This window comes from Boleophthalmus pectinirostris, unplaced genomic scaffold, assembly GCF_026225935.1.
Source record: "Boleophthalmus pectinirostris isolate CB_2022bp ecotype Guang Dong unplaced genomic scaffold, ASM2622593v1 HiC_scaffold_8, whole genome shotgun sequence".
NCBI classification, from domain to species: Eukaryota; Metazoa; Chordata; class Actinopteri; order Gobiiformes; family Gobiidae; genus Boleophthalmus; species Boleophthalmus pectinirostris.
The window spans coordinates 23,445,507-23,459,509 of record NW_026571515.1 but is presented as its reverse complement, the minus strand read 5'-3'; the positions used below and the strand labels follow the sequence as shown (position 1 = coordinate 23,459,509).

Genomic DNA, 14,003 nt, shown 5'->3' with positions numbered 1-14,003 from the left:
TCCCAACACACATTACATTTTACAGAATGGCCCTATGACCAATGTATAGCTGGACTCCAGAGTCCATACTGGCTAGGATTCATCATTGGTAATTATTGTTTTTAAGTCTTGCAAATAATTTAAAACCTTAAAATTCTTTGATAATAACAATTACAAATGCTAAACCCAACACGCTGGTATACAATAGTACAATTTTATTTAGGTGCACTGTGTAACTTTCAGGGTGACCATAGAGATGCCTGGAATTTTTCACAGTATGATATAAACTGAACTATTTCCATGGACACAAGCACCGTGCCAATTTACAGATCTGATTTGTGAAAAGGTGGACCACCTTATAGTCAGAAGAATATTTTTTAAAGGTATTGTTTACTAATAAGAACGTTGAATGTCATAGTATGGTACAACCCAGGGAAAGCAATCTCCCTAGCATATCTCCATCGACACAACCAGGTGCTGGATTCTTATCAGAAAAATGACATAGTCCAACTTTAAACAAAGCTCTTGAGTTCATGAGTATGATGCACTTCCAAAAGTCAGTATAATACGTAGCCTCTATGGGAATAAACTGTTTCTTCTTTGCTAAATATAGAGTGTGCCCCCACTATTTGACTTTATTTACAATGCAAAAAAAAAAAAAATCTGGATTCAAATACATTTTTTTAATATACATTTTAATTGTGTCCATACACTTCATACTCACTTCTTAAATATTTTTCACATTTATAAAAGGCCTTTATACCACGTAAACCCACATTAAACATAAATATGTGATAAATAAAACCACATTCATAGTCTCAAGTTGCCCACACACATTCATTGTTGTCTAAATTAAAATCTATGGAAACTAGTGCAATCTTTAATTTTAAACAAAACTGGATCAGAAGGCTACAGTTCATTATTCTTAATTTGTCTTTCAGGTAAAAAACACTTTCAATGATCTGTCAATTAAAGTTTAAATTATTTGTGACTGTAACATGGCTTGGAGAAACAAACAAACAAAAGACAGCCAACAAAAGTGCTGAAGACAACTTACAGTACATGACATATAAATGAAAAGGTGCTCTTGTATTGCTTCACAAAATATCCCCATTAATGGTTCAACTAGTTCCCTTAGAGAGTGGACAGTGTTAGCAGGAACACTTCAAAAACACCAGTAGCATAAGGTTTTAATTTTTCACTTTGTTACCCAGAATCATCCTTCATCTTAACATTATAAAAAATAAGTTGAGTGAAAAACAAAAAAACAACAACAACAACAAAAAAAAACCTTGTCGTAAAAACCTTCAGTACTGGCACAAGTGAAAGTCCTGTTGTCAAAGTGAAAATGACCTGGATTCACATTGTCCCTTTATGGTTCTCCTGTATAGTGCTCATACTGTAGTATTTTACAGTAGTTCAGCCTCATCCTCATCGTCTTCAGATCCAGAGGGACCCTGGCGCACCTCTTCGTACCATTTGTTGGTCAAAGTTTTCATCTGAATTCGCCCATGTAAGAGATCCTGTTAAACACAACAACATTAGCGATGCCTAAGCCCAGTACAAACTAAATCATGACAAAAATAGTTGAACATTGCAACACTATTATTATGTAACTGCTTGGTGGAGGGTCGACCATCTATCATCGGTAACCGTTTCTAACTTCATAAGGATAGGCAAATAACCAGACCTGACCACCAGCCAAATTGGGGGAGGGAGTGATCCCTCTCACAATTTAGGCTCATTTACACTCTATCCGTCATTTCACGAGTTATCACAGAGTTTTAAAAACATGAGTAGAAAAGGCTTCAACAAATTTTCCACCTGCTTTCCACCAAATGTCAAAATGTAATTGCAGAAGCAGGTGCATCCATGTTTGTTTTTCTTGTTGCAGTTTTTCTTTTTCTATTATTCTTTGACTAACTTTACTGCCCTCTGGTGGTCATTCACCAGAAAACAGACCAGATACTGAAATGGCAGAAAGTGTCACTGTAGATGTTAACTGCACTGGGAACATTTAAGGCAAAGCAATAATTTCTTTATGGAGGCAAGCGAGTGGCGGTCTTCCCACCATAAAAGTTGCATATTTCACCTTTAACCTAAATACCACCACCTCTGTTTAAGAAACCCTTGTTTACATTACAGAGATTCACTGGGTGGGTGGAGAAGGCATTGCTCAACATTCTGGTAATATAGCATATAACCTTATATTAAATAAGTTAAGAGTCATGCAGGATCTTAGTTTCATTCATGTGTCAGATAATATCTAATTAATATTGTGACATTTTTAAATAATGTATTGAATGTTTATATATGGCCTTGCTAGACACTCAATTATTTATTCAGTCCCCTGTCACAGTACCTCTGAGGCCCAGTTCCCTTTCAAAGTAACTTGAAAGCCTTATGATGTAATGCAATGCAATTTTTGACCTTTATGTAACTCTAATGTGTTTTTAGATTAATTTTGTGCCTTTTTTGTTTCTATTAATTAAAACATGCAGAAATCCTTGTTTTCCATGTAGTACAGTATGTGACAGATTTGAACTGACAGTGGCGTACCTCTTGGGTAAGTCTGCGGGTGAAGAAAGGGTTAAGGTACTTTGCATCAAGCCACATAAAGCCCTTCAGATCCTGTCTTTGGTAGATGTGGGCTTCATACTCCTCCTCTGTCAGCTCTGACAGGTGCTCCGACTCTATCGTGTTTCCCTGGACACACAGAGAAAGACAGGATAAAGAGAGAGAAGCAAAAAAAGCAAAACATGAAACGAACAGATGAAGTGCCCGGGCCACAGGAACGGGCTACAGAGGATGATAGAGATGATCACATCAGGAATACGGGAAGCACGAAAGGAAGTACATCAAAGAGGAGCCGGGCAATGGCCAGGAGTGAGAGATGTATGCCTGCTATTCAAAGATCTTAAACAGGCTTTGGAAACATCAAACATGCAAATACCCCATACACAACTGCAGTCCTTAAACGACCTCAGTTCTTCTTGTTACGTCACAGGGATAGGTTTGATGATTAAGAAAATGTATGAATATTGTATTATAACTGCAGTTAATCATAATGCAGAATGAAACACTATGGCAAGTTTAGCAATCAAACAGTTAATGGCTGTGATTTAAGAGGCTTCATACAGGTTTCGGGTTGAAGAATTCACACATTTCAGCAGTGTAGAGCATAAATGGCATTAAGCATAGAAAATTATGGACAGAAACCAGTTCTTGGCTAGCAATTTACCCACCTATGCTTTTTAGTGTTTCTCAAAATGTCTATGAAAAAAGTAGAATAGTTGTAGAAAGTAGAAAAGTGACCTCAAGTGATCTAAGCCTAGTCTAACTGGAGACATCATTAAATTCAATGTATTCAAATTAGGTTAATTTATTCTAATATTTGTCAAGAACTATTCACCAACAAAGTAATCTTAATGAAAAGAATAAGCTACTGCTAAAAGGCACAATGACGTTATATTGAAACAAGCACAAAATCTTCAAACTAAAAATGAATACCGGTACTTTAATCTGCTGGTAGAACCTAATCTAATATCAAAGAAAGTAATTACCATTTTCTGTGTCTTGCTGAGATTAACGTCTTTCTTGCTTTTGCGTCGTGACTGGCTCTCCTCAATGTCCATGATGCGGATGAGAGGCATAGTCCCGCCTCCGAGGAGAAGGATGGTGAAAAGGACAATGATGATGGTTGTGGTGCCAATGAGCTGGCGCTTCTCTATAGGCTCCAGGCCAAGATGGAGGCTCAAAGCGTATGGAATGGCACCTCTCAAACCTATAATAAATCAAATTATGTCAAAATATGAAGAAGTAAAATAGGCATTAAATATTATAAAACATATATTCCACAATTTCAGTGTAGTACTGACCACTAAACCACATAATGAACATCATCTTAGGGGTGATCTTGTGGTCTCTGAAGAAGTTGAGCAAAAAAGATAGTGGAAAGATATTGATTGCACGACCAAGCAGGACCAACACCTGAAATGAACCAAAATCATTATTTTAGCAAATTCTTCACAGAATATTATACAAACATTTAAAATACTTACAATGCACCAGATGACAAAAGATATCTCAAATTTATGTGGGAAGCTGAATATGGAGAGACCAAGGAACGCAAAGACACATGTTTCTGAAAAGAGGAGAAACAGAGCAGTAATTATTACAAACTGGTCTAGCACACAGTTTGACATGTGCTGCAGTCACTGGAGCTCAAAGATGTGTGACTGACCACACATGAAGGCCACAGCGCGTAGAGTCTGCTGCATGAGGATCTGGGTGACCGGAGACAGGTTGTGATGGGTGTAGTGGGACATCACAATACCAGCAAACAGGATGGACATAATCCCTGCGGTGGAGAACATCATGAGGTAATACAAGATAACTTGAGATATCTTTAAAAATATACTGCATTTATTTCTCTGAAAGTGTGCACTCACCAGAGAGCTGTATGCCTTCTGCAAGTCCATATGGCAGATATGCAAAGATTAGCATCATGCCAAACTCTAGAGAGGGGGTCTTCCTCAGGTCAAAATGCTTCAAAAACTGACCAGTGAGTTAAGTTCATCAATGTAATTTATAATACTTTAATGTGGACATATCATGCTTAATTCTAGCCTTCATTGGCTCATAAAAACATGCATGGGGTTTCCTCTGCAATTGTATTTGATGTTTCAAAACATAAAATACTAATGACTAATTTGGAAAATGTACTATAAATACAAAAGGCCTATATTGTACATGATCAGATTTGTGTTTGAGCTCCCTCTGCTGATAACAACAGACATGTTGTTACACCCCCCCCCCCCCACAAAGATATGTTAAACTCAATAGTATTTACTATACTGTATATTCACTAACTATCAACTAGCAACATTACAACTGTAAATGAGGGAAATGGTTTGGTTATTTGAGGATACAACAGCCGAGATCAATCCAGTAAGTGTTCCCAGAGCAGCCGAACCAAAAAACATTTTGAGAAAGTAGCCCAAAGCCTGTATAAAGATCTCCCAGCCAGTGACTGTTGAGTTGTCTGACTGTGAAAAGAACCCTTCTGCAGTGCTGAAAAACAAAACAAAACAAAGAAAAAACATGAAATGAAACATGAAATATTAAACTGTAGCACCTATACTTGCCTCTAGAGGGCAGAAACATTCCATTTCAACTCAAACAATGAGCGCTACATTGAAGTAAACCTTCACTTATAGGTAAAATTAATGTGGCTGTGTTGTGTAACAAAAATTGCACATATATGTGGAAAAACAAGTAAAATCACACCCTTGCTCATAATTTAGAAACACAGAAAAAACCACTCTTGCAATAGAGGGTGTCTACACCTATAGTGTGAAATCGTTTAATTGAGGATAAAAATAATAGCTGCTAGCAATAAAAAGCTATCAAAAAAGTAACCATCAATACATTTAATACCATTCCATTTTAATAATATGCAAATTGGTGTCAGATTTCTGAACCCCCTAATAAAGAATGGATATCTATGGATATCTTTGGGAGATGTGGGCTTCATACTCCTCCTCTGTCAGCTATCTATCTGTAATGAGTAACCTGTTTTCTATTTACCTTTGCCCTGCTCTTTCTAAGAAGCTTGTTTACATGCCCTGACATGCTACAAACAAGTAAATGGCCAAGGCAGTTGATCTGGTCCAGCTCATCTATTATTCATGCCTTCATTTACAGTAGGGATGCAGCTCAGACACTTGAGATCACTTTGCACATTTAGCTGCTCGTAAGTAAGCTAGATAAGGCCTATGTTCAAGTGTAAACAGATGCGACACCAGCTTCCTCACACACACACACACACACGCACGCATACACGCACACAGGTTCTCTGTCAAACTCGCTATTCAAGTCATCAGAGAGGCATTGCATTAGTACAACAATTTCTTGTGACCACAAGATGACGCATAATAATTCTATGAGTGGTTTACTGCACAGTCATCGGATACTTCGTGGAAATAAATAAGGTAATGCTTAGAAAGTTCACACAAAACAATGTCACCTTAAGAGGTAGCTGACCTTTTGCCGATAACATCACAACTACAGTCCAGTACATAATATACATTTTTATATTTTTTATTAATTAAAAACAGATCATAATTATATTTTTGCTGAGGTAACTTTATATCTGCAGATAAATCAAAACTTATCGAAGTGGAATGAGATGGATCCACTCCATTAATTAGAATCAAAGGTGGAATTATATGTGTGTGTCTTACTTTGTCAGTACAATAGAGACAGCATCATTGAGAATGCTCTCTCCAAACACCAGCATGTTAAGCACTGGGTCCACATTGAGGGCATTGAAGATGGCAATTGTGGCTACAGGATCCACCGCTGAAATCAGGGACCCAAAGGCAAAGCTACAGAGGAAAGAGGACAAAACATGAAATGTTACAGTAATCAGAATTAATCTGATTATATTATCATGAAGAGTTACGGGTTCTAACAACTTACTTTCCTCTTCCACAGCCAATTAAAGAAAACAATGAAATCTGAATGCAATGTAACCAACAACATATTCACTGATGCGATAATGATTATGTACATTATTTTATAAAAAGTCAAACGTGAATAGGAGGTGGTGCAGACACACTGTTGCTTGATAATCAAAATCACCTCCCAGTACCAAAATAGCACTAACATTTTAAATTAACAGAATAGACAAGTCAAAACACAAACAGGAATGCACATATAAAAATAAGTAAGCAGTTGAAAGAAGTTTAGTAACACCAGTAAGACCCCAAGCAGAGAGTGGACAAGCATTGTAAGGATTGTAGCAAGGAGAACGCACCTGTCAGTCATGGTCATTTTGTAAATTACATCAGCCTAGAAGAGGGCAAATATCAAAAGTAAGGAAGGATATTATATATAGACTTTTACAGGACAGTATTTACAGTGATTTGTACAAGACAAAAATTGTTGACAGACTTTCCAACTGTCCTCACCTGTCCCAGGAAATATATGCCTCCTCCAACTATAAATGCAGAGATGGCTGTTCCGATCACAGCGAAGAGAGTGATGGAACCAATGTTCTGGAAGAAATTACCCTAAAGAAAAATGGTACAAATTATAATACATTTTTTTGTATGTTATTTAAATTATTAACTATGGTGTGTTAAAAGATTCTTTTGTACCTTGTGCAAGGAGTATCCTGATTCAAAAATGATTGGTGGCAGCAGCAAAAGGAAGAACATATTGGGACGAAACATCTCTTCTTCCTTAAATTAAAAAAAGAAAAAAAGAGACAAAAGAACATACTTATTCATTATTGGAAACAAAAAGTGCTCAGAGGCAAGGATTCAAATATTGGCTAACTTGGGTAGTGATAAACAGTCTCAATCAACTACATTATAGTCAACTTCCCATAAAGCAATGCATGGGCCTATTATGTAAGCATCATTTGTGATTAGCTCTGTGGTAATCATCTGATATAAAAACCTCAGTCATAGTACGAGGAAAACGGAGAAGCAGGAAGTGGAGCGTGTGCTATGACTAACAAACTTGTCAAAACGAATTTCCATTAGACGTGTGGGTGACATACTCTACAGAAGGGAATCCCTGCCAGCCAATGCATGCTGCAGCATATATCTCCTGACAGCGCTCTCTCTCACACACACACATACACACGCATGTACACTGCATAGAAGAACAAAAAAAGCCCATAAATGTCATGTTAATTCTTGTCTCACAGACAAACTGGAGTATCCTGGTGACCTTACTGTGCTTGATGAGTTCAGGCATATAATGAAATCATTGTTGTTTGTTGACTAAATGGGCTGCCCTCCCAGTTCAGGCGTAGCAATCATGTGCCAATGTGTCGGAGCGTGATGCACCATGTGGTCTGAGCACAAGCCTCTATGTGTGACTCTATGTGTGCCATCTCTCTGCAAGATGGCATGATGAAAATGCTGAGAAAAGAACTTTTATTTTATTCTGTGCGGTTTGCATCAAAATGAGGAACATTTCTCTTATATAGTTAGTCCATTTATTTCAAGCCTTATTCCCCTTTTCTTTATTGATTTCTCCTTTCACTCAGAAAACCTCTCTCTTGCATAATTACATAACAAAACAGATTTCACATGCTTTCACATTCATCTATGCTTCAATACTTGATGGATATCCCTGATAATACTTCTATTATCAGGGATATCCAGATCTATCGGTATGATATTTTCATGAAGTACATCTCAGGGTGCAACATTTATTGCGATATTTTGTGGAGGCTAACACAACTGTGAATATGCTACTTCCTTTTAAACTGCCTTGATAGTCCTTTAGTTCTGTTATAATACAAAGAAAAAAAGATTTATAATTGTTTAACAGATATTTCTTCGTGTAGTCTGCACTGAAAGAGAGCAAAGGATCATGGTCTATGTAATTCCTACAGTTTTTTTTTTAGCTATTGCTGCACCATAAAAATGAATTTCAGCAAAGAGACTTGCAATTCGGCATATATTGTGATGGCCCACGATACTATTCTGAGACTTCTGAAGATACGATATTGCCGTATTTTGGTTATTGTTGCATCCCTAATACTTTAATCAGGATTAAAATGATGATTTCTTAGGTTATGAGATGCTGCTGGCAACTCTACAAATTTAAAAGTGTTGCAAGTTTAAATTTATCTAGCTTAGACAAAATGAAAATATAACTGTAGTGCTACGTCTCTTTTCACTCAATTAAACTGAGGTCGTAGGATGTTAAAATAAGAGTCTGGCATTTCCCTGGCAGCCCTTACCCTTCAGGAGGAGAAAGGTCATAAATTAATATTAATATGAGGGAGAGAGATAGAAAGCAAGAGGTAGAGAGAAAAAGAGGAAGAGGCAGAGAGAAAAGGAGAAAGAGAGGAAGGAGGCAGCAGGCCATCCATGAACAATAATCTGACATGTACAGCTGTACTCTGCACGGGAACGCAAATGTTTAACAGCAGCGTGCAGGAATGATGGCTACAGCTGTAGTACTACAATGCAATAGGGTTTAATATATTTCCCAAAAATGACATGAATCAAATCCTGGGGACAAGACAACTAATTTCCCTGGAATCCAGGATGAGATTTCTCACAAAGCTTTTGAGATCGGATATATCGACTTTTAAAATTGTTATAAGCTCTGCTGGAGTTTCATTTCTGGACTCCTTCTACTATGGGTACCACTAGACTGAGGAAGGTGTGGAAAAAAAAAAAAAAAAAAAAAAAGAGGTAGAGCTTTTACATCTGAATATAGCAAGAACATTAACCAACACAGAGTTGATTTGCGATAGGGGAGGTCATAGCCACTATGATGCTGACAGAAGGATGCTTCCTTTGGGGATTCAACTCGCCTGGTGGTTTCCAGGTCGGCGCTAAGGGCTTGTTAAGATTTGCCAATTGGGACATCATGCAAGCTGGTAACACATGCTGCACATAATATGATTATTCACTTGTGGAGGGCAGACACAAAAACCCATCAGTTTTAACTACAGCCTTAAACTTTCACATTACTACTATACTAACAAAGTTACAATCTAGATTGTGAACTAGATTTTTAAAACGTTTTAATATATTCTTGTTTTAGAATGGAAAATTAAAAGGAAAATAAAAAAAACTATCAAACAGTTTGGCACAACTGTTACCAAATGTTTGGAATTATGTACCGGTACTTTTTGTTTGCATTGCTGCTATACGTTTTTTTGCCAATTCTGCAACACACCAAATGTCCTGACAGACCACACATAGTCTCTAAACCATCTACTCTCCAACTCTGAATCCTTTCTATCCAGATCTTAAAGAAAGAGTATCTTCTGCAGTGAATTTCCCTGAGCACAACCACTGCTTGCACACTCCTGACCTCCCAACTATTTTGTATGTTTTAAATTGTGCTTCACATTTCAATAAAAATAAAACTGTCTGAGAAATGGTACAGCTAACCATTGTAACTGAGTAACTTGTATGCTCCGGCTTTGACAAAGGGCTGCAGAGTCAGGAAGAGAATGCTGCCTTTATGGACAGGTGAGCATGTGATGGTGGCTCAGATATTCAAAGGATAGGGCCAAAGAGGTAAAGGGGGCTCCGGGGGCTCTGGTTACTAGGTCCAGTGATTCAGCAGCACACACATGGGGCCCACTGGGGGAAAAAACAATGAGTTCCTGTGTGCAAGAAGCATTGACACAACCTGTCCCGCTTTCCCCCCACCCCCTTCTGCTCTTGTTCGTTCCCTCACTCACTGGCAGAGAACAAGGAATGTTAATTAAAGGTTGTGAGAATGCGCATGAAAAAGAATAGCTGCATGAAACATAGTGGAAAAAGGTAGTGAGTAAAAATAATAATAATTTGTTACGGATGGCGAATGACTGATGGAATAGGCTTGGGCTGAGTGGGTGCTATGAAAAAAGGCAAATTTGTAAAAACAAGGTAGTCAGCAGTGGCTTACGGGATTTGGGAGGGGATTTCCAGAAAGATTCATAGTGGTTTCAATTACACCATGCATGAAGCAAGGATAAAAGTTTTAAGACAAAAGCTAAAGCTATCAAGGAAATGTATTACCCAATAGACAGATCCTGCCCAGTCAATACTTCAGGAAGTGACAAATTATTACAGTCTAGATTTATATTTTTGTAATTAGTCACTGATGTCAGGCCAAATATCGCAAACATGTACACACACAAAAAACTGAAACAAAGTAAACAAAAATATTAAATTCTCTTGCAAACATCTATTCCTTGAAATTTGTTTGAAATTATAGCAAATTTACTACCTGAATAATAGCCATCAAGCCTCAAAACAATGGGAGGAGGCAACAATAAATATTTTTTTTTTGTTTACCATGGTATTAGATTTTTTATGAGCTTTACAAGCCGTTCTTACCCATCATGCAAACTATGTTAAAGCCTAAACCTTTTTTTTTACTTGTAAAGAAATCAACAGAGAATCAATAGTCCCAAGATAATATAGGCAAAGTGACAGACTGTGTACCTTCCAGTTGGCCAGCTCCTGGAATTCAATGATCTTAATGAACCCTCCCATTAGAATTCCTAGAGAGAACAAAGGAACACTGTTAAGAGGAAAAAGACCACAGCTGTTTAAACTTTTATCACATCATTAAAGTTTCAGACTCTGAATGTTAAAATGCTGCATATCTAAACTGTGGGCGCTATTTTGGTAGTAAAAGATAATGGCTGCTTTGCACAAAATTGAATAAAAAGTGTTTTTAAAATGCTATTGTGTAGTTTTGTCTCTGAGATTGTCCCCTTGGGCTCTGAGCTCTCATGTTACACTTACTAGATAAAGACGTTAAAAAGCTACAAAAAAACATGTGTAAAGGACAAAAAAAAGAGATGACACGGTAGAATTTAGGGTCAAGCATGAAAAGAATTGTGTAGGAGGCAAAGGAAAGGGATAGTGCAAAGGAAAACGCACAAAGAAAAGGAAACCACAAGGAAGGAAAAGCAGAACTTCCTAGTTTATACGACTGTTATCTCTGTTGGGCAGTGGACACTGGTGTTAAACACAGGGCATGCATAAGAAAAAACATAAAGAGAGTGTTTAAGTTGCACAAGTTATCACAGTTAACATTAAGGCAGTGAAAGGTTTTAGAATCACCAAACAAAACTTCTTTTACTTCATTACATAAATGTGCTTTGTTAATGGTAAATAGACATATATTAGACATATTGGGCTGATATTTAGACTTTTCTAAAGACTTTTTTAGACTTTTATTTAGACTGTCGGACTAAAATTTTCAGCACAGGCCGTTATTTTGTCTTGGCCGACCTGCTAGATAAAGAACATGCATAAAGCTTTATTTGAATGCTTTAGTCTGAAAAGATAACTGCACAAAATTTCAATATGCTCTTCTCTTGTAGTTCTGTGGTAAAAAAGGGCTGTCACAATAAATACTATATGCACTTATCTTTCAATACATGATAGACAGAACAATCATTTTTGGGGGTCAATCAGTATGTACCTTTTCTTAGTTCTAGTGGGAAAATTTTGGCTGTTGTTCTACACTGCAGTAAGATTTTAACTGTAGGTTGAATTATGAACTTCTATGGCTCATTATAGAGACAAACTACTTAAGAGTTGCATTTACTTATATTTTATTACAATATTGTCCATTTATAATATTTTTTATAATAATTGTGCTTAATTGTTTGGTTTCAGTATTATTGTTTATCACCTGTATTTACTTCAGCAATATATTGCACTTCAAAATTTGTTACTGTGGCAGGTCTAGCAGTGGGTGAGTATGTAGTAAATTGAAATATCATAATTTAACTCATTTCAAAATGAATTAAATTTTAATTTCTAAATATTATAATTTGTAAATCTGGGAAGAGTTTCAGCTAAAATGTCAATAGAATTTTATAAGACCAAAAGCAAATTAATGAAGTACAAACTGATTCAACTGATTCAGTGCATCACTCACCTAGTGAAACGACAGCAACACTTTCAGGAAGAAAATGTAGCTTGAACTTAATAAGAAGATGCACCAATATGATGCAGATACCTGTGGTGAAGGGGAAAAAAGTGATTTTACAAATAGATATAATAATACATAATAATAATAATAATAATAATACAATATTATACTGCATTAACTGCTAACAAAGTGCAATAATAACATGCATTTTCTACTGCAACTTGATGGATTAGCACCATTTTTCATAATTTATGTCCAATGCATAGCTCTTGCGGTGAAAACATGTGACTGCTCAGAACAAAAAAGCATAATGGCTACTTAAATGTGTTGAGGAGATTGTTTGTGGTGTTACACATAACAACCACCTCCCTTTCCTTGTCCATTTCCTTCCACAAAAACAATCACTGATCTGATTCAATTGAATACTTATGCAGCATCTTTCTGCCTCAATTGGTCATGCTGGTCATAAAACATGAGATAGTTAAATACAAACCAATGACTAGTAGACTAAAGAATATAGTCAGTCCACTGGATTGCTCCTCTTCCTGGGCCTTGACACCAGTCTGCACAGGCAGGATTGGCTTGGCGGTTGGGGGTGACATGGTTGTTGGTTTATTTGTTGTTGTTGGAGAATGAAGGGTATCATTGTTGTAGATATCCGTGTCATTTGATTTGCTGCAGAATGACAGATGGAAGTTAATGGCAAACTAAAACGCATTTTATAATGCCTATAAACGTAAGCAGAGGAAAACTATAGCTACATAATATTTTGACAATATAAACATTTGTGAACATAAATTCCAAGACATAATACTAACACTGACTGTAAAAAATAAAATGAAATACTTCAAGCCAAGGAAAGAAGTCAGCTGGGGTTAGGATTGCATAAATAAACTCTCAAACCTGGCCGGCTGCCCGTCCTTTGGTTCTTCGCCTTCAGCTGTTCCATCGTTTCCTTCATTGTTTATTGATAAAGACTGTTTTTTAGCTGTAACAGGCTTATGGTCATCAGCTTCTCCAGCGCCATCTCTCTCCTGCTGTTGAGCTAGCGTTAGCCTAGACGGATTTAGCAGCAGCAGCGCTACAGATGAAAACAAAACTAGGCCACGGAAGCCAAACATTGTGATAAAACTAACTGTTGATATGTTTTACTACTTAAATTGACCTTTAACAAGAAGATACGCTGCATCTTCCATATCGACAGCTTCGTGTATCTATCGCTACTCCACTTCCTGGTGACGTGTATGCATGAGAGCCTGTTGAAAATTGTAGTCCGGTTGTGTAATGACTACCACGTGTAATCTAATAAACCAGTACATGCATAGTGCAAATTGTATTTGCTTTGAATTAAAGCATGTAAATGTATTTGTCAAAATCATATTGTTGTTGTTTAATTACACTTAATTGTTGAACGCCACATCATTTTGCCCAACGAGTGTCACCTAATACTACATTTCCCATGAACCAATGCAACGAAGACAGCATTCGGGTTTATGTAGTTTTGTTCAAGACGGCGAGAGAGCGCTCTACTAGTTTTACGAAATTTTCACTGAAGTAGACTTTTTATTATTATTATTATTATTATTATTATTATTATT

The 14,003-nt window shown here is 36.8% G+C and overlaps 1 protein-coding gene across 1 annotated transcript; it reads right to left on the bottom strand.

The window, feature by feature from the left end:
• Positions 1-647: 647 nt before the first annotated feature.
• slc9a8 (solute carrier family 9 member 8) lies at positions 648-13,681 on the bottom strand. The gene is made up of 16 exons (XM_020929734.2): positions 13,309-13,681; positions 12,899-13,080; positions 12,412-12,492; positions 10,959-11,017; positions 7,143-7,226; positions 6,954-7,055; positions 6,800-6,834; positions 6,225-6,368; positions 4,911-5,052; positions 4,431-4,536; positions 4,223-4,339; positions 4,041-4,123; positions 3,858-3,969; positions 3,543-3,763; positions 2,539-2,685; positions 648-1,502 (listed from the first exon to the last, which is right to left on the bottom strand). The coding sequence occupies exons 1-16, from the start codon at positions 13,524-13,526 to the stop codon at positions 1,389-1,391; spliced, it is 1,947 nt and encodes a 648-aa protein (XP_020785393.1). The 5' UTR covers positions 13,527-13,681; the 3' UTR covers positions 648-1,388.
• Between the last annotated feature and the right edge of the window lie 322 nt (positions 13,682-14,003).